Source organism: Amblyomma maculatum, chromosome 7 (genome assembly GCF_055883805.1).
Source record: "Amblyomma maculatum isolate TAMU_Amacu chromosome 7, ASM5588380v1, whole genome shotgun sequence".
In the NCBI taxonomy this organism is placed as follows: Eukaryota; Metazoa; Arthropoda; class Arachnida; order Ixodida; family Ixodidae; genus Amblyomma; species Amblyomma maculatum.
This window is the reverse complement of record NC_139350.1, coordinates 144,616,919-144,639,205: the sequence shown is the minus strand read 5'-3', so window position 1 is coordinate 144,639,205 and position 22,287 is coordinate 144,616,919. Positions and strand designations below refer to the sequence as shown.

Sequence of the window (22,287 nt, the reverse complement as noted above, 5' to 3'; positions counted from 1 at the left end):
TGCCGCAAATGCCTATGCCACCTTTGTATTGAAATTGAATCTAAAAAAGCTCATTTCCGCTTGGAGTGCTGCGATCTTCAGCCCCCGCTTGAAGAACTGAGGGAAATTGCTGGGCAGTAGTACAGTGGTCAGAGCATTTCTTTCACGTCGGAGACCGAGGTTCGATTCCGAGCTTGTAACATTGTATGAAATTTATTTATTTTTGGGGGGTGTAAACTCCTGCAATGCAGTATTGCAGATAAGTAGCTCAGTACTGACACAGAAAAGAAAAAAAAGACGAATGACCCACATAACATCTCGGGTAGCACCGAACATTAGCATAATGTTATAAAATTGTTATCTAAGTTGCGAGAATGTTGTCCAACATCCTGTCACATAAAAATAACTTAAGTAGGACATTCAAAACAAACATTACAGTAATGTTGACTTCTTAATATTATCATAATGTGTTGCATTATAAACATTATTTTAATTTTATACATAAATGTTGTTTCAATATGGTCTTCTGAACGTTTAAGGAATATTTGAATCATAACTATAAAGCAACATAGCATATATATTTAAAACACTGTCCCGGAACTTTTGTCCCTTTTCTTCCAGCAACCACATTTTTTTAATAATACTTCTTTTGCAACTAGAGCTTTGAGATGATGCCCAGCGTAGAATGCAAGCACAACCCTAATATTTTGTTAGAAAGTTTTGCTTATTATCCATTCGCCACTATCACTCATGGAACACCTGTTGGCGCCCAGGTGAAAATGAACACTTGGTAGGCTTTCCTCAGGCGTACCCATTCCAGCTGGAAAAGCATGTTTCCAGTTGAATTTCCAGCTGGAAGGGTGTCAGGTTCCAGCTGGAAATTTTCTAGCTGGACCATGGCCGGAACTGTAAATTTTCCAGCTGGAAACCGGAACATTCCAGCTGGACATGATTTCTGGTTCATAATCCAGCTGGAAATGGATATCATTCCAGCTGGAAAAGCATGGCTTCCATCGGGAAAATTTGGTTACACAGTTTTATAATCCAGCTGGAAATGAGCCTGGATATTTGAGATTCCAGCAATCCATGCAGCACCTGGCGGCGAAACCATGCAACAAGCTAAAGAGGTCTGGTAGCAGACGCCCCTCGCTCGAGCTATGAAAACCCGCTAGCACAGTGCTTGTAGCACTGCGAAAAAGCAAAAAACCAATGGTAAACCTATTCAGCAGCATTTCGTAGTGCGTGTCAGCACAGTGGCACATCATTTCATGTATTTCGTTCGTGCTCTAGCGATCGGCGCCAGAGAATTGGTGCATTTCCAATCTCCGCGGAACGCACTGAAAGTGTCATCAATTTATATATAGCCTCATCACTTTTTGTTGTATGATTTTTTCCTTGGTATCAACTGCCTTCTACAGGCAGGGAGCATCTACTAATAAGTATGAGTAAACAATACATACTATGCAGCTTGACTTTTCGCATCGCATACATAAGTCGATATGACCGCACATATGAACAATTCCTAGCTGTGACAATTTGACCTTGGCACTTTTTAAGCTCGTTCTGCTAAGAATGTCATCACCAAATGCGCGTAAGGGGGCAATCTATGACGATTGACTGAATTCTTCACCGTGTCAAGCAGGCATCTCGAGATCTGCAGGCCACACAGCGTGTGACACTGCGCTCGATCTTGGACAGCGTACGTTAAGAGAATTGGGCCCGTTGCATGATCGTTCGCCTATGCTGCTGCTCACTTTTCGCGTCGCAGCTTATCGCACATGAATAACATCCCCGAATCTGTGTAGTTTTGTCGGTGACAGGTCTGTGATGACTACGCGCTGTGAACCGATCGAGCTGCGCCACCTTTTTTTTTTATGTACTCAAATAAACTGTAATTTGCCAGGGACAAAGCCTGCTTGCAGGGCGCTCATTTGGTCAAGTGCTCGCATGCTTAACACACCTCGCCAGTTACCAAAGCAGCAGTGAATGTAGTTATACATACATATACATGCACACATCGCATCCAGAATTAGCTTAATTACTATATTAATAAAAAAAATCAAGGGGTCGCTGAAATAACTCCAACAGGTATTGCAATCAACAGCTTATCTGGCCTCAAAATGCAACTTAGATGAGCTCATCTTTTGAATTCAAGTTCCTGATGGCCGTTCATACGTCTTGCCCTAATAAAGTTTAGTTCTAAGATATTCCATACATCTGATACATGCTGAAGTAAAAGTGACGTAAACATTGCACATTAAGAAAAAGATATCAATGAAACAAATGAATAATTTTGCAGATATATCCGCACATCACCTCGTCAACTGCAGCATAAATAATCCCCGTAAATAAGTGAAAGTGAATGCAGATTGGCCATACAAAACTGATGCACACAACCTTCCTTGCATATACGTGGAGTGTGCTTTCTTGAACACCTGGCAATTAATTGCAAGAAAAGATTTGCAGCTGCTCTAAAGGCTGACTCATAAAACAGCTGTCAAGTGGAGCTTTATCAGCTGTACAAGCAAGCCAATGCACTCTTTAGTTTTTCGTATTTGATGACACACTACTAAAGGTGATGGCTTTCTCGACAGTAGCTAATATTGACTTAATTCCACAGCTTCTTGAATGTTTTTCTGCATATGCAGTGCACGGGAGTATTACAAATGTGCATAAGCACTTACTAGAATGAGGGGAAGATGTACACAGAGTATCAAAAAAAACCAAACATGGGTTGAGCATGAGCCTCAGTTCACAAGCAAACATTTCAACAACAGGATCAACCTTCACCTGAACGAAGAGAAGTCCTTTTGTTGAAATGTTTGCTTGCGAACTGAGGCTTTCCCTCAAATCTTGTTTTTATTTGATACTAGATGTCCAACGCTTCCATTTGTCCCTTTTCTAATGCTCTATTTTTGCACTGCTAAATACAAGGTTAAAGGCACATCATTTTGCATAAGCAGTAATTGTCGCATGCCTCCTGCACCCGATATCAGATTGCTTGTGCCTTCAACATTTACACCCAGCCGCACATTCTGCTGCATCCTGCTAAGCGCTAAATAAGCCACACAGTCTTGACAACAAGTCAGCTCTGAAAGGTGTGACAAACTTCTTTCAGCAAACTTGCACACTTGTGTTAGCAAAGCACTTATGCATCAATTTCTAAATAGTAGAGACATACTGTACATGACTATGTGTCTGCGTCCGATGTATATTTCCTTTGTAACATATATTGCTTTCTCACTTTTCCAATTTACATCTTTTGAAGCTAAGTAGGCAGCAGCAGCAAGCGTGGCATTGTTCGAGTTGTGTGAAACTCTAAATGAGCATCAGATAAAAAAAAGAACATGAGATAGCAGCTATGTACCATAAAGCATAAGTACACATTATTAGTTGCTCTACAGTGTAGTTTACATGAAAGGTAAAACTACTTACCGCATACAGACAAGATAATCAGCACAGCCTTTGGCTGGAACATAGTGTTTCCATAGTCACTGAAGCCACACTTTATGCTTTCACTTGGGGTTGACACATGAATATTATCTATCGATGTTTAATTTTTAGGGTAGTGTTTTCCTGCTACAACTCTGTCATTGCTGTGATCAGCTTGCAGTGAGCACGAACTGTGTTGCTTCTCATGAGAATGCACACTCAGACATTATACATGAAATATATTTATTACAAACCAAGGAATGATAAACTAGTTTTCTCCATGAAAGTTGCACTGTTCTTCTGTGTCCTAATCTTTGAACAGCTATGACACGCATAAAGTGGCCCTGTCCTCACTTTCAGCAAGGAGCACAGTGCCATTAAGTGTCAAAGATGTTACCTTCAACAGACACCAGAATATGTATCAGTTGTGTAGTTCGACATGGAAGACCAGAAAGCATGCTTGAAGATGATGGCAGCAGACTATATATTTAGAGCATAATATATATTCAGAGTAAAACTGGAAGGACCAAAAATGAATCAACAAAAACAACTACGTTCTGCTACTTAACTGGTTAGGGCCTAAGCACCTAAATGGTTACAACCTAACCATGTTACATGACTAAGCATGGAGTCCAAGCTCAGAATGGATTGGACTACCCTTTCTTCAATCACTTGATTAACGAAGAAATAAGGGCAGTAATTTTCAGTGGCGAGGCCTACAAATCAATTCGTCCTGCTAATCTGGCCCTACCCAGGGCCCCACTATATGAACTACATTAAAAACAAATACAGTAGCACTATCTCCGGTAAGGTATAGAACCCTCTCCTGTCGGGAGGCTGTCTTCCCACTTGTGCATCCCGTCGCTCCATCGACATACACATTGCCAGTCAAATTCAATTTCAATTTTATTTCCCAGAATGTTCTGGTCGGCTGCCTGGGCTAAAAGCTGTGAGTAAACAGTTTGACGTTGCCCAGGCAGCCGTTACAAGGCAGGCCAGCATAAAATAAAATAATATACATATTGTATTTACTCGCATAATGCTCCACTTTTTTTCGCGGAAAATTGATGCTAAGTTGAGGGGTGTGATAATTATGCAGGGAAAATTTTCGAGCAAATGTTTCAGAGCGCTAAAAGCAAATTTAAATTGGTGCCAATCTGGATTCTTAGGTCAGCTATTATAAATATAACCAAAACATTACTTTCAAGCAGAACTTACCCTTGTTATAAAAGTACAGGGTCGCCAAAAGCACAAATTGCTAAAGCACTTTATTTGCCGCATGCAGCCTCATCATCACTCCCTGCGTTTCATGGTCTAATGCTCACAGCAGATCATACAGTTCTACTCTTGATCAGAGACTTGATCCGAGTCCGTGTCGACACTGCAATCGCTGTCTCCAGTAGTGTACTACGCAGAACTCATTGACACCGAAATGCCTGCTGGCAGCGCGGTTGCTATGCTGTAGCACATACTTGAAAGCTTTCGGCTCAAAAGCAGCTGTATAACTTGCGTACTTCCCCACCTTAATGCGGCACCAAGAACACGGTAGATTTTGCTGGATGCTAAGCGCGGGAAGACAGTACAACAGGAACACTGAAAACAAGCATCCAGCAAAATCCATGCACCAACTAGCCTGCGAGAATGTTTTGGCAAACACGGTAGACAGTGGAATAAAGCAAGTAGCACGGACTGAACGATGGAACAATGAAAACAAAATGCGGAGACACCTCGCAAAATGGCGACGACTACGAGAAGCATCATTTAGGTAAAAAAAAAAAAGACGAGCATAACCTTTGATGATGATGATGATCTACCCAAACACGCTATCGCGCCTGGTAGCGCGTGCACACGAGGCCAGCTAGGTTCAGTAGCGCTCCAAAGATGGCGCTTGTTACTACTAGCAGACGACTCTCGTGGTGGTAATATTGGTAATGCAATGATTATGCGAGGAAAAAAAAATTCCAATTTTGGACGGCCAATGTTGGGGGAGCGAGCATTATGCGAGTAAATACGGTAATATCAAGAAGCAAATACATTTTTTTTTTCATGCAGCTAGCCGGATCACTAATGTAAGTATAATGCAATGCAAACAGGTACATCACAACAGCATCTAAATATCAGTTCAGCAAGGAAAACAAACTAGCAGGATATATTCATAGAATCTCTGGAAAAAAAAAAAAAAAAGACCAACGCTTTAAGTGCAAAATTATAAGAGACCATGAATGAAAATAAGAGAGAACTTTATAACTGCGGAAAATACCATCAGGTTACAATTACAAAACACTGACGGAGTGCAGCTTTAGTGACTGATTTATGTCTTTGAATTTATTTAAAATTGTGGGAAGGGTATATTCTAATGTCTGCAGCCTGTAGTCCGTGCGAAAAAATGGTACCAGCCACTTGTCTGTGTCACGTGTGTTCACTAGATGTACTAGATGTCTATTTTCTTTCAGCAGGGTGGCATCTTTTATCATAGTTCTGAAGCTGGAAGGAAGATATAACAGAACTCGAAATTTATACATATTTTGAATCCTTACTACATTATATGTCTAGAGAGCTTGTCGAGTATGGGCTAAGTAACCAAGATTTGCTATAGGACGAATGGCTTTCTTTTGAAGGGGATAAATTTTCTGTTTGTTTTAGTAGTTGTGAGCCAAACTAAAAAAACAATAATTCATACGCGAGACGAAGAATGCGTTATATATTTGAAGGTTTATTTTAGAAGGAAGAAAAGTATGGCAACGAGAAATTGCACCTGTCACTGATGAGAGCTTATTAACTTCTGAACATGCGAATCCCATGTCCAATGATGCACTTCCACGCATCATTCATGATTGTATTCTGCCAAGAACAACATAGAAAGGGCTGCGAAGTCGCTGTCCGAAGGTGATTGGGGGCTCGGAGCAGGAGAGGATGGGAGATTCTCATTCCCATGCTTTGTACCATGCCACACACCATTAGGAGCTCAATGCAGCATCTGATGCTAGCGCATCAGTCATACGTAGTAAGTGTAATCTGTGCGGAGCTGCATTTTAGAGGGTTTTGGGTTTGCGCCTAGCGCAAAATGAGCCTGATCGGGTGAGTAGTCGCTGTGGCTCGTCTTGCATTCAGCACCCGATACCAGCGCAGAGGCAAAAGCCTCTCGGGCAGAGCACGTGATCAGGTGATTTTGTTGGGATGTGTTCCATGCCGCTGTGAGTTCAGTATGTGAGCTGTTCAGGTACATACGTTGGCTCAAGGGGGTTCAAATTTTGCAAGTTCTTGGTTCAACCTCTTTCTTTTTTTTCAAGGAAGGTGTGTATGAGGGGAAGGAAAGAGGCAGAGCTATGCTAAAGTGAGCTCAGTTTATATAGCTATGCTACACAGCTTAGCTTCGCGCCAAGCCTCTCTGTAGTCTGCTCTCGTTTTTACTGAACTAAGCTGTCGGCCTCCATCATGTAGGACTTGGCACAATATTATTCTGAATCACATCACAACTCTATGTGCAGCCGAGTTAGAGGCATGTTTGTATTTCATATTGTCACGACTCAAGCCACTGTGAGCCGTGAAGGTACACGTAGATGAGGACCCGAGAATAAGGTCGGCTTCTAGTTCCGCACTGGCGCGCCTCTTGAGCCAACCACCGCTTCGGCGGCGGCGGCATCAAGCACGGCAGTCGCGCGGCGCTAGGCACGTGGCAATATTGTTAATCTAGGCATCCTCACCATGCTTTAATTTTTATGTATTTTTGTGCTATTTTTGTGAGCAGCGTGCAGAGGAAAGACAGTGCGGAAGAAATTATGCTTAGCTTTTCCTTCAGCTCAAGGCTGCACATTTTATTACCACGGCCGCTCGATGGAAGCGCACTGGGTACGGCCTGCTACGTCGCGCCGCCGTCAATGGGCAAGCGCGTCCTTGGAGAGTTTACAGTTGCGCCCGCTATTTTTGCTGAGGGCGCCACTGTTCGGGGACACATCGCCGCCGGGGTCGCCGGCTCTGAGCGCGCGGTTTGCTTCCTTTCTGGGCGCGTTCGCCTCGCGTCTGCGTGGTAAACGTAAACGTTTTTGTGTGCGCGTGTGCAAGCACAATAACGTTGAGACGAGATGCGTTTGTTTTTTAAGGCAAAAGCCGTTCTAGGCTCATGGAGCGAAAATCTGTGCGCAAAAGCTGTGCCTGTAATCTGTGCGTCGCATCTGTGCACTGGTGTGTCAGTCGCAAAACCGGCCGTGCAAGGAGGGAGATTAAGAATGAAAATGATTGATGGTGATAGGTAATCAATAAAAGCTATAAACAGACATTGATAGAAGTAATGACTAATAATGGCTAATGACTAAAAGGGTTGTAATGACCAGTATATCAAACTACGACATGTAATGACCGCAATTGATTAGAAATGAGTAAAAGTGCTAAGCGATGTGTGATAATGACTTAATAGCTAGGCATGACTCATCATTACTGTTAATGACTACGAAATGACCAATATGTGAAACAACGACATGTAATGACCACTGCTGATTCTAAATGAGTAACCTGCTTAGTTATGAGTGATAAGGGCTACAATGACTACGCAGGCAGACTCATCATGACTGGGAAACGACCAATATGTCAAACGACGACTTGAAATGACGAACTGTGGCAAACGATGAGAGGCAAATGATAGGAGAAGGGTATGCTTTCGCCGTCCTCCGCTTAAGAGACATCTAAGAGACCCTCTAATTTTATCTGTTGAGCTCGCTTCAGGCAAAGACAGCAGCGAGGAGTGGAAATGCACTCGCTTCCTCTGAAATGAAAGCGGCGCTGAGGTTAAGTCCAGAAGCTGAAGCATAATACCCTATCAGCTGCCATTCAATTGCTACAAGGGACAGCAGATTGAACTGGTTGGTGATTAATTATAGGTTAACCGTGCAAACAACGTGACGGGAACACAGGAGAAGAAGACGGCACAACCGAGCTAGTTGTGTCGGCCTCTTTTCCTGTGTTCCCATCACGTTGTTTAACCTATTTAGTTACCAGGAAGATGGCCAGTGAACTAGGATTTTTAACGGTGTGTTGTGAAGCAGATGAACACGATGAGGTAGCACCAGAAGCTTTTCTCGCAGGTTATGTTGCGAGGACATATCAGAAAAAGCTACAAAGAGTTTTTTTTTTTTTTTTTTTTTTTTTTTTTTTTTTATATAAGCATGCAATTTGTTCTAAATTTTGCCTCGCTAGTCTGAGTGGCCTTGCAAGTAAAGGAGCCTGTGCATACAACATTTGTTTATACTCTTCAGACTGTTTGAGCCGATGCGATAAAATGAAAAGCCACGTTCCACAGAAAATCCGGCGCCCGCTCTGTCGGCGGAAAGTCGAAAAAAAAAAAAAAACCTCTTTGGTAAGAGGCATTTTAGTTGGTGATATGGCCAGACACCTTTGGCGCAATGAGAACACATGACATGATCAATGTGTCAGGAGCTGCCAAACCAGAGAGAGTCAATAAGATGTAAGGATGAAATGGGAATTATTGAAAGCGGGACCCTTAGATGCCAATTAAGTTAGGCACACTATACTCCTATAGGGCACGTTCATACGGCTTCGGTAAAGAGGGGCTTTATATAGCTATGTGTAGGGTGCTATTTCATATAATGCGGTGGCTTAAGGCTGCATTCAAATGATATGCGACAGAGGCAGCAATTATTGGATACGGTGAATAAGCAGGTAGCAAAGTGCGGGCACTCTACGAGGCTCTTCAAGGATACTTAAGAACCCCAAGTTTTGTTTATCACTACAAGGTTGTTGCTTAATTTATGCGATATTTGGTAATGGTTTTGAGGCGAAATGTCAGTCATGCAAAAGCCTGTTGCAGGAAATATGAGTCAACTGGACCAGTTACAGGTTAATGAAAACCAAGGACAATGGAGGCTTGATGTACCCCGCAAAGGAAGTAATCAAGCTTTGTCAGCTTACGAGCACCTTTATTAACAGGATGATGACGTCTGATGAGGTCTGCAAGCTGTGTAAACTTTTAATTTCATCATTGTTTTCTCACTGTACACAATACCTGCAGCTAATCTATAAAAACAATGATCGTGCCCATGCTAAGGCGCTATGCAAGATATCGTTAAGTTGGTGCCCCCATTGATAGAGAGCTGGGCTGAAAATGTCAACTCAACAGTGGAGCGACGTTTATGGCTATGGCATAAACCTCTCTCAAGAAAGGTTTTCCGTCTGCGATTGGTAATTTTCTTCCTTTTTTTTGTGTGTGGCCATTAAATAAGCGTACTTGGCTGCTCGCTGAATCTCGGCTGCAGTTGTGCTCTGAAGCGTGAACATTCTTGTGATCGCAGCTAAGAGTTTCACAACAGGAACACTCGATGCGCGTTCTTCCATTGAAAATTATGAACCAGCAAAATTGTATGGGTTTGCGAGCAGCCAATAAAAATAGTAATAAAAACTTTCGGCGCATATACGTAGCACCTTGAGGCAGACCGCCTCTATCAAGCGCGCTTACTTTGTCCGGTCCTGCAAAATACGGGAAGCCATGACGGATAGCGTTCTGGCGACAAAGTTTAAGGTCTGCAACTGAGTCGAAGATCCCAGGTTATCATCTAGATTTAACCTAATAAGCACCTCTATATTTCCACCGTAACATGTCAGAATGAGCTAGAAAGCTTGATTACATATCGCATTTTCACAGAGGTTGCTCATAGTAGGACATTTTTTTATTGGATAGCGCTGGCAGCTTAGAACAGGTTGACATCAATTTGTGTATAAAAGCTGTATGCAGGAATGAGTAAATGGTATGAAAATGGCACACGGAATTCGCGACATAGTTAATTAAGTGGTTATGCATTAGGCTACCATGGCAGCTGAACAGTTTCGAATTGTTCACAGCCGGGTCACATTTTCATGTGACAAACAAATGGATCCGAATGCAACATCACGGTAATGCGAGCTCTCCAATCGAGTGGCCTTGAACCACCGTCACTATAAGTTTTTCGGGATACACTCCAGTATACATCTTTGCCGAGCAAGCGCTAAGTGCTGACATGGTCACACTGGACATGACAGTATATACTAATTGCTGTTGCCAAACTGTTTGAAGGGGAGCTCTTATATCCTTAAAATAAAAGGCTTCTACAACGCCGACGCCTCCCTCAAAGCGCAGTCAGGCGCAGCTCTCCGCGCGCGGCTGTCCCTGAACGGTGGTGCCGCGGCGGTGGCGACTGGAAGTAGGCGCCTCCCGCCGGTTTCGGGCGACGTAGCAGGCCGCACCTAGTGCGCTTCCATCGAGCGGCCGTGTTATTACTAATTGGTACCACTTCCCATTTGATTAGTGAAAATAGCAGGCTGTAGGTGCTGTGCCAGCCAACAGATCAGTCAATAATGTGGTTTTGAGGACACGCGGCAGCAGGAAATGTTAGGGCTTTTTTTTTTTTTAGTAGTATTAGTACCATGTGACCAGGGTGTCCTTTACTACCCTGTGAAGTAATATAGGGCATCAGAAAAGAATGCATTTCTCAATGTGTGTTATGTTGTGGGGTGTTCTTTATCAGGTCAAAACTGCAGTGGTGAGTATGACCACGAGCCCTTTTAACTGTCACAATTAGTACAGCAATTTTGTTGCCGTCTTTTGGCCAGTTCTTTAACGAGTGAGGTGATGTGGTGAGGTTTGTATTGACCTATAGTTTTCTACTTGTGCTCATGGCATGCGCAGGTATCAAGATGCTTCAGCAGATCCTGCGGGACATGTACATTGACCCCCAGCTGCTGGCTGAGCTGGATGATGAGCAGAAGCACATCCTGTTCTGCAAGATGCGCGAAGAGCAGGTGCGCCGTTGGGAGCAGCGTGAGAAAGAGCTTGCCCTTAACAACAAAAGGAATGGCACCACTAGCAACAGCAGCAAACCAGGTACGCCATGCATCTTCTAGCCCTCTTTCTGCTAACCTTGTGCTAATGCTTGTTTACTTTGTGATGGGTCTGTCTGTTACATAGAGGGGACAGCAGATTATGTTGGAAGTGCGGTGGTACAAGGAAGATGGAAGAAGATACGAAACTTCCACAGTGTGCATCCATCTTCACTGCAGAATGCTACGCCATCTTGGTCGCTGTAGAAAAAATAGTAAGCTAGAACATTACAGCTAGTATTTATTTATTATATCCTCAAGATACATAGTACATTATAGAGGGGAGGGGCAAAAAACAAGACAAATTACACAAAAAACTAGAATACAAATATAAAAGATACAAAACGACAAAAAAGGCTAACAGAAAAATCAATGCTTACAAGAAATTATATTGTTATTGTCCCAAGTTTCACATGGTAGCACGAGCAAAATAGTACAAAATACAGTGTAAGTTAGCAAACAATGTTACTACACGCAGTACATAATTTGTTGCATTAGTTTACAAAATAAAACCTTAGATGGTAGTTTTAAAGTTATCAGTGGTGGTAATGCTTGTAGGTGGCACAGGTAAGTTCAAATCAAATCAAATCATCTTTATTTTCAACATTTGAGAATGTTGATAGTCTCTGAGGCAAAAAGCTATAGGCACAGCTTGATGAAGCCAGGGAGCCGGTGGTAGGCAGCAGTGGCAGCAGTAAAAGAAACAAAAAAAGAAAAAGAAAACATGGGATATCATTTGCTATTCCAAGAAAAGAGGTCACACTTCAGCATAAATTTACAAAAATAAAAGGTGAAGTCAAAGTATGGAAAGATGTCAAGACGTTATACAAAGACTAGCATTCTTATGCACACAATGTTACAACAAAACTGACAATTTCACACATGAAAGACACAAAATTAACTTTGCAATGTATTTTACACGCACCATTTTACGCCTGGAATGGGTCACTCTGTGAACATTGAACACAAAAATTTGCGTGTAATCATAGTGTTAATAAAACTGGACAAATGTAACTTATATTTAGTAACACTGGCACTGCATGGCTTAATGACTGTAAAAGGTAATTTGTGTGGTGGTGTGGAACCTCCCAATTTTTAAGGGCATGTGTTTTTGAATTATTGCAGCATAACGTTGCACCTGAGCATGTCATCAGGAATTCCTTATATTCTTTATTAGCAAAGTGAAAGTGGTAGAGGAGACAATAATTATAAAGAGGCTGCATATTGATTATATGATGCTGACGAAATAGCTCAGTTGAAGGATGTAAATAAGGTACATTGTTTATGCAATGTATGGCTTTATTTTCTAGATGCAAAAGTGTACTGACATTTTTTTTATTAGTCATCCCTCATACTAATGCGCAGTAGTTAAGGTGTGAATGGAGGAGGGCGTGGTAAATCAATAGCTTAACAGAGATCGGAAAGAGATGTATTTGAAATAAGGCATCTACAGCAAGTGACAGTTTTTTAGCTACGTGTTCAACATGACTGTCCCATGTCAACTGACTAGAGAATATGACACCTAATATTTTATGCTGCTTCACGATGTCTATTTTATCAGGTCCCAACTTTAGCTCATAACCAGAGGCCAGGCATTTGTTTTTAGGCACATATAAAATTGCTTTTGTTATTTTCACACTTCATTTTTGGACTGTTTGTTCCGGACCAATTTAGTACTTCTGACAATGCACTATTCACTATTTTGAACAAATTGACCTCATTAGCTGAGCCAAAGAACAGGCTTGAATCATCTGCATATAAAAGAAATACTGCAATATCAATAGTACACATAGGATAATTCACATAGACATTAAATAAAAACGGCCAAAGAACACTGCCCTGTGGGACACCACATGAAATCTGTTGGAAAGTGGAATAGTAGCCATTAATGTCAACACACTGAGATCTTCCGGTTAGATACGACTGCAAAAGAGTATTGCTTAGGCCACGGACACCATATGATCAAACTTATTAAGGAGGGTTGTGTGACGTAACGAATCAAAGGCTTTGCTGCAGGCGATATAAATTCCCAGGTTAAGTTTATTAGCTTCAATGTTTTTAATGATGATTTCTTTTTGCAACAGAAGAGTAGATTTGGTTGACCTACCCTTACGAAAACCATGCTGACATTATGATAGTGTGTTTAGTGAAAAAGTTGTCTAGTCGGGCGAGCATAATCTTCTCAAGGCCCTTTGAAAAGGTTGGAATTATTGATATACGTCTGTAGTTGCTTATCATTCCTGTTACCTTCCTTGTGTATAGCAGATACTCTAGCACATTTCATGTCGTTAGGAAAAGTTCCAGATGCTAGCGGAAGATTAAATATATGCACTAAGTACGGAGGTAGGAGATCAAGAACATGTCTTATAGGTTCAATCTGAATGCTGTCAACGTCAAGGGCTTAACTATTCTTCAGGCTTAGAAACATGTTAAACACTTCAGAAATGGAACATGGTCTCAGGGGAATATTTCTGTAGGCAGCATGAGCCCATAGATAGGAATGCGTCTGTCTTTGGCCTGGTGGCAAAGTGGGTGTTAAAGCGGTCGGATAATGCAGATCCGGAAATTGGTGCACCATCAATGATGATCTCGGGCATATCAGGGTTGCTTGAGAACGTTCCAAGCATGTCGCTGATAATTTGCCAAGTTCGATCTAGTCGAGTCTTAGACACTTCACAGAACAGTTGTTGGTAATAGTGTGCTTTCGCTTTTCTCAGTTCAGCGGTGATTTTATTACCAAGTTTTTTTAATGCTGCCAACGTTAACGGATCCTTGGTTTTTAAAAATGTGCCGTAGAGTTTATTTTTTTTTTTTTGACAAATCAACTGCATGTGTTCGGGGCAGATCCAAGGTTTTCGTGCCTATGAAGCTTAAGGTTTTTAGAGGAAAACAGGAGTGGTAAATTTCCAAAAGCATCAACAGAAAGTTGTTGGCCGTTTTTTCTCTGAGAACCGCATTCCAGTCGTTGTTCTGGATTCTGTTGCGAAGCTAGAATCATTAATGCTTTGATACTTAATTATTGGCAATCGTGGCTTTACTCCAGGAGTAGACCGTAAATAGGCTATAAATATAGGACAATGATCACACCTGCCAGAGGGCACAGTGCCTGTCGCCAGCACGGGAGTACTAACATTAGTAATGAACAGATCCAAAATAGTAGCACTCGTTGAAGTCACACGAGTAGGGGTAACAATCACATTCCGGAAACCGGAATAAGTAAGTCTTTGGTCGCAACTCTCTGAGAAGAAATATTAATATTCAAATCACCTACTAAAACCAGCCTTAAACCGTTAGTGCAGGCAAAACCCAGAACCAAGTCAATAAAATCTAAACAACTACAATGAAGGGGGGGGGGGGGGGGAGGGGGGGTGATACAAAACACAGAAAAAAGTGCTGCTGTTCTGTACACACAGGGCCTCATAATTGGGGCTTACAACTGTAAAATTAGGCAATTCATCTCATCTCAAAACATTGTGTCCGAAACATAAATCGCCACACTGCCACTGCATTTGTCAGTTCGGCGCGCAGAAAAAAACTTCCAGCCACTCAGATTAGGTGCAGAATCATGTGAGTAAACCACATTTCAGTTATCATTATTATGGAAAATCTGAAGGCAAATTGTTCAAGAAATAGGGAGAATTCATCAACTTTCTTAATCAGAGAACAAGCATTAACATGAAGAACAGTTTCTACGTATTGGTTATCAGGACAAAGTTGCAGCAACTCGGGGCAGACAAACTCGTGATAATCCTGGTGCATAGTTGTGAAAAAATGAAAGGTCTCGTGTCATTAGTAGCGTTATACTATGTGATCATGTTGAGGGTTTCAGTGGAGTTAATTTCAACCACCGTACTACCCTTAACCTGACGTGTGTAAATATGCCCATTTCTTGTTCATACGAATTTCCAGTGAAACTGGCACTCTCTAGCAACGGCCAGAAACAGAAGCTCTTCCAATCGGGGGCATAGGTGCTCATTTATATATACTGGAGCAGCATCGAAGGCATTGGCAGCACTGTCTCCAGAACTGTTGTTAGTATTGGCCTTAGCATGGGCTTTGGGAGGCAGCAAATTCAGAGAAGCAGTTGTCAGACGTTTTTTATATTTTTCAAGAACGCGGTCTCACATCCCACAGTTTTTAAACTGCAGGACGATGTTCTTCACCTCTGCACATCGTGCTGGCACGCGATGACAGGCCTCAATATTTGCAAGAGATATGGCCTCTCCCACAGCGTCGCCAGTTTTCCTCACAATCGACTCAAGGTCTTCACGAGCAGTTTCTGTCACACCTTTTATCTCAAAGTTGCATCGCCACGAGTACTGCTCGCACTGAACGAGTTTACTTTCAAATTTAATTATCCGCTTTTCGTTTTCAGTGCATCTATTGCGGAGACACTCATTTTCTTTCTCTAGTTCCTGACTCAGCCAAAACAGCATTAAGCTGCTTCCTGAATGTTTCAAAATTCTTTTTGGTGAAATTTAAACTTTCTTTCATTTCGGCCATTTTGGAGTGATGATCACGGTTTTCAGCGCAGTTTTCTCCGTCAATGCTTTTTGCACCCCTTGTCATAATACTGTTTCTACAAAACGAGATACAAAGACAACAAACAAATTACAGAGTAGGGAACCCGCTTGGGTAGCAGCAACAACAGCGCTTAGTTGAAATGACAATATGTAAACTTCGGTATGAAAACTAACAGGCACAAATTGAGGAGCAAAAATTAGCCACCCGTTGTCAAAGCTCTCACTGCTGCCAAGAAAGGTTCACAGGCTTGTTGCAGTTATATGAAGTCTTCTTGCGATGACGTCATGTAGATCCTAATAAACTGATTGGCCCGCAGCAGATGGCAGACTCAACGTTGCTTTGGAATATGGAAATAGTCGATGGGCGATAGTGCAAGTGTGCTAGGGGCTGTAGAACAAGGTTGAGCATCCACACGAGTCGAGGCCTGCACAAATTGAGTGAAAATTGGGCACCCATTGTCAGCGCTGCTACTGTTTCAATCTTTGCTAGCTTGGGGAAGAAACAAATATGAATAGCTTACCATGTTATTTTATGAGGAATATTCACTTTTTGGCGGTGGCTTAGGCGAGATGAAATATATGGTGGTGGTCGAACCCAAAGAAGGCGTAAGAATGAATTGTGATATATTTTATGAAAAAGACATAGCCGAGATATTTTTCTGCGGATGAATAACGATGCGAGGTGTAGTAGGAATGATTTCATATTAGTAACACAGACTCTCTTACACAGACTTGTTTACACAGACTCTTAGTGTACCCACAGCTCTTCACCCCAGAAATGCAGTCATAGTTGTACTTAAAAACAGCCACTGCCCATGGAATAAACATCAAATTCTACTGGGTTCCTAGCCATGTTAGAATGAAAGGCAAGGAGAGAGCAGACGTATGCGCAGCTCAAACGTGAGACAAACAAATCAAGAAAATAAATATACCCTTTAAAGACTGCGTGAGGTTAGTGCATTGTAAACTGAGAGATCAATGGCAGTCCGTTCAGAATCGCAAAGTAAATAGCAAGCTTCACTTAGTAAAGCCTGTGTTAGGAGAATGCAAGTCATGCACTCACCAGGAGTGTTTAAAGGAAGTGGTTTTATGCCGTCTTCGCATAGGACACACACACCTTACACACAATTTCATACTAACGAAACAAGACAAGCCCTAGCATGATGCATGTGGAGAAGACCTCACTGTAAACCATCTCTTATATTCATGTAGAAAACTCGAACCAATAAGGAAAAACATTTCGCACATTTTTACAATGAACACATTCACTTTCATCCCGCATTAGCGTTAGGTAAAAATGCCCTTGTCAACTTGTCCTGTACTTTTGAGTTCCTAAAGCAAGCAAATATTCTAAACACACTGTAGATCAGACAAATTGCCTTATAAGCACAACAAAAAGATATTTAATCCCATATTTGGCGCATGATAGCCTTAGTTGCTTATGCGACATTAAACACAACACAACACACATAGAGGTGAGCTCTGTGCAAGTCATGTGGTTGGTGCGATTTTTTTCCTACTTGTCACAGTGGCAGTAGTTCTGTACTTGGTTTATTTAGGTCAGTTAGCCCATCATTCACAGTGACAAGAGTTCCGTGCTTAGTTTAGTTGGGTCAGTTAGCCCGTCATTATATGTTGGGCTTGTTAAGGGCTGTTCAGATTGTGCAGTCTGTGTGTGGTATGCCTCTTCGTGTAAAGACCAAAGTCCTCATATATCTTCAATATCTGCTGTAAGCCATAAGGTAGAAAATACTATTAGTACTGAATATTAATTTATGGGTTGTTGTCCCCTAAAGCAGCACTGTGGTCCAGGACGCACTCCATAAAGGGCTGGTACAATTATTTTGAAAGTGGCTGTAAATTGTGCTTGTTATATAAAGGAAATAATGAGTATTTATACCACACACATCTTGAGTGGCCTCGCAGGGGGCACATGTTAAAGCAGGTGTTTGTGTGTTTTGTGCAACACCATGGACCCCGAGCACCCACGCTTAGCCGTGCGTGGCATCATCGTGTCTGAGGAAAAGGGGATCCTGGTGGTTGAGCCGATGCCGAGTGTTTGGACCTTTAAGGCCCCTCGGCGGAGACAACACACCACTTTGGTCCACGCTTCCCATAGACGGCACCTCCGGCCTGACCCGACCGGGGGAAATCGGCAGTCGCCTTTTCCTGTCCTCCCCTCCATCTTTTGTTTTCCTGTCTTCTTTCTCACAACTGTCCTGTCTCCTCCTCTTTTCTTGGATTTTTCATTTTCCAGGCGGCAAGGGTTAACCTTGTGTGGCTAACCACCCTGTGTTATGCCATATTTGGTTATAATCAGGGTGTAACGCTAGCGTGGGCTGGACTTTCTCGGAAGCTCCTGCCCCGTCCCCTTGTTTGGCTCGGTGGTGGGGGCCGCCACCCTGGCCAAACAACAACACTATTTTTATGGCTTCTTTACTCTCACATGATCGAACCCGAAAAAGGGGTCACACCGACGAAACTTCCAAATTCTTCCTGAAAAACCCAAACAGGTTCCCACGATTTCATGTAGTGCACAGTAACAACGCTCAGAAAATGGCTAGACAAATCTCACCTTTAATACTGACCAAGACACTGACAGAAGTAATAGGTCCGGGTTACAATGTGAAGAAACTTCCGAACGGGGACCTTCTATTGGAAATATTCTATAATCATCAGCATGAAAAACTGTCCACATTGAAGTCTTTTGGTGAAATCCCAGTGACCATCAGTCCACGCCGTTCCCTGAACACTGTCCGCAGAGTTATCTCTGACGATGACCTTAAATCCCTGACCAAAGAGGAACTTCTAGAAGGCCTCAAAGACCAAAACGTAACAGATGTCTATAGGATAAAAATGAGGCGTGATGACAAAGAGATTCCAACCAAGCACCTAGTCCTGACATTTGCACAAAGCATTCTCCCCTATTCAGTCGAAATAGGCTATGTGAAACTTCAACTCGGGAAATATATTCCAAATCCTTGCCACTGCTTCAAGTGCCAACGCTATGGTCACGGCTCCCACAGACCTGCCGCGGCCAGCTGAGATGTGCAAAATGTGCTTCCCGTGAACACGATTCCCAGAAATGTGAGTTTCAGCCACCTTTGTGTGCCAACTGTGAGGGTAGTCATCCTGCCTATTCATGCACATGCCCAATATGGAAACAGGAAAATGAAATCATTACCATCAAGGTCAACACAAATATAACTTTCCGTGAAGCACGAAATCGTGTTCTGTCAAAAAAACCTGCCTATTCTGTTGTGGCACAACAGGGCACTGAGCCACAACAGACTCTGGCACCTGTCCAGGCTTCACACAGTGAACCAGGAGCAGGGCCATCCGTGCCCTTGGTGGCTGCGGCCAGCGCTGCACCACCACCAGAAAAACAGGCTGCGCAGACCCCCAGGTCAGCTGGCCCCAAGGTCTCTCACCACGCGGTGAGGGGAAACACAAACGTACCTGTGTGGTCCGCACTGGCGTCCAGCGTGTCAGAAGACGCGATGGACACAAGCCAAGGCAGTCCTGTGCCGTCGACGTCAGATGGACGGCGCAGCTCCTTGGATCGACAAAAAAGGGAAGCCTCGAATCAGAGGGCCCGAAAACAAAACTTAGCCTTCTCTACTCATTTAATACAAAATGGCTTTTATACAATGAAACTGCAGAGGACTTTTAACTAATATGAATGACATAAAATACTTATTGGCCACTCACTCACCACTAGCCTTGTGTTTGCAAGAAACAAATTTAGGTCCCAAACATAAGAACATACTCAAAAACTATACAGTCTTCCGTCGCGACCGAGAGCAGGTTCTCAGGCTCTCAGGCGGCGTTGCCATCATAGTAAAAAATGGAGTAGCAGTTCGAGAAGACAAACTTAAAACTAAGTTTGAAGCTATAGCAGTGACCTTACAGGCTTTTAAAACAATAACTGTGGGCTGCATATACTTAGAGCCAGACCTTAAATTTAGTATTCATGAATTAGATCTTTTAGAGCAGCTTCCAGAGCCTTTTTTAATGGTAGGAGATTTTAATGCACATTCCATCCTTTGGGGAAGTAGAAAAACAGATACGAGAGGCGAAATCATAGAGGGTTGTATACTATGTAATAATATGTCTCCTTAACACCGGGAAACCAACCTACTGTTCATCTAGTTCAGGAAAAATGAGCTGTATTGATTTATCTCTCAGCTCACCCTCTATATTTACAGATTTTAAATTGAACGTTTTAGATAATCCTTACGGAAGTGATCGCTTACCTGTACTAATCAGCTTAACATATTCACCACAAATCATCCCATCCAAGCCACGACGCTGGAAGCTGCATTTAGCCGATTGGGCACTGTTCCGAGAGAAGGCCAGCCTAGAAAAAATTACTTCGGATAAATATAATATAGGTGAACTAAATGATGCTTACACAAACTGTATCCTTACTGCAGTGCACATAGAAATTTCTCAGTCCTCTGGAGTGGTGAAACAAAATCACAGTCTGGTATCCAAAAGAATGTAAACAAGCAAAAAAAGGAACAAAACAAAGCATGGGGAATTTTTCGCAGGTACCCAACACAGGACAATTTCGTAAAGTTTAAAAAAGCAAGAGCCAAAGCCCGCTACATCCACTGCCGCGCCGAAAAAGCCTCCTGGCAGAATTATGTAACTTCAATAAACAGCTCAGCAACATCAAAACAAATGTAGGAACAGGTTCGAAATCTAAATGGCAGCTACTCTCCATTTACCATTCCCCATCTAACAGCCCCCAGAGTACAGACAACTATACAAGAACAGGCCGACATTTTAGGTGAATACTTTTATGCAGTTTCCAGTTCATCACACTACACTCAAACATTCCTAAAATACAAAAACACAGCAGAGAAACAAAAACTCCCTACAAGTAGTGGTACAAAAGAACCGTATAATAGCTTAATTATACTACAAGAAATAAAAAATGTCCTAGCTGCTGGTAAAAAAACTGCACCTGGTCCCGACCAAATTTACTACAAAATGCTCGCCCACCTATCCGAACCTGCTATAGAGGCACTATTAAAATTTTTTAACAAAATATGGGTCCTAGGAAAATTGCCAGAGGCATGAAAAAAAGCTGTTGTCGTACCATTTTTGAAACCCGGAAAGGAGCCGACATCTCCTGGTAGTTATAGGCCCATTGCTCTCACCAGCTATTTAGCAAAATCCTTTGAAAGTGTTTTAAACATCAGACGAACTTTTGTTTTAGAATCTCATGAACTTTTAAATATTCATCAGTGTGGTTTTAAAAAAGGATGCTCAACAACTAACCATCTCGTGCGTCTCGAAAACACTATCAGAGAGGCTTTTATACACTGACAGCATTGCCTTGCAGTTTTCTTTGACCTTGAGAAGGCATATGATACAACTTGGAGGTTTGGGATATTGCGCGACCTGGCAGATTTAGGCATGTGTGGCAGAATGCTAACGGTTTTAAGTGACTTTCTGTCTCATCGTTCGTTTCAAGTATGTCTTAGGACCACTTTGTCAAGAACCTTTCTGCTGGAGAATGGTGTGCCCCAAGGGTGCATTTTAAGCACCACACTTTTCGTTGTAAAAATGAATACGATTAGTAAAGTAATACCAAATTCCATAATGTATTCACTCTATGTGGACGACCTTCAAATAGCCTACACATCATGCAACATGTCCACATGTGAGAGACAGATCCAATTAACAATAAATAAGCTAACAAAATGGGCCAGTGATAATGCGTTTAAATTTTCTCCGCAGAAGACAGTGGCAGTTATGTTCTCGCTCAAACGAGGCATACAGCCCAATCCTACCTTACACCTAAATGAAATCAAATTGCCCGTAAACAATAACCATAAATTCTTGGGCATTACTTTTGACAAAAAACTCACTTTTCTCCCCCACATACAAGCACTAAAGAAGAAAGCTTCCAAATCCCTTAACATCCTAAAAGTCCTTTCACGCAAACATTGGGGATCTGATAGGGCATAACTTTTGCATATATATTGCTCTGCTGTGTGCTCCTCCTTGGACTATGAAAGCATAGTTTATGGATCAGCTAGGCAATCATATTTAAAGAAATTAGACCCAGTGCATAACTTAGGCCTCTGCCTTGCTTGTGGTGCATACAGAACGTCTCCTGTGCATAGCCTCTATGTGGAAACTAATGAGCCTTCACTGAAAGATAGACGAGCTTTACTTACAATCGCATATGTCCTCAGAATAAAGTCACAAAAAAAACAAAAACACCTGTGCTATTCAATAGTCACAACTTGCCCCTACAGAGTCATTTTCACAAATAGGCCTCAGTCAACGAGGCCATTGATAATGCGGTTTGAAGAGATATGTTGCTAACTTCATATTCTGGACACATTACCGGATATCACTCAAAACAACAGCCCTCTACCACGATGGTACAATCTTCCCACAATCTGGGATCTCACTCTCACACAGTTTTCAAAGACTAAAACCCCACAGGAGCACATTATTCAGGAATTCC

At 42.3% G+C, this 22,287-nt stretch overlaps 1 protein-coding gene across 3 annotated transcripts in view; it reads left to right on the top strand.

Moving 5' to 3' along the window:
• The window catches only part of LOC146184913 (SH2 domain-containing protein 4A-like), a 233,704-nt gene that overhangs the window by 189,244 nt on the left and 22,173 nt on the right, over positions 1-22,287 (top strand). For all 3 annotated transcript variants that reach the window (XM_084609531.1, XM_084609530.1, XM_084609532.1), the window contains one exon: positions 11,084-11,278. In XM_084609531.1, the coding sequence (XP_084465657.1) occupies positions 11,092-11,278 (187 nt within the window). In that variant the 5' untranslated portion in view covers positions 11,084-11,091. The remainder of the gene's footprint in view (positions 1-11,083; positions 11,279-22,287) is intronic.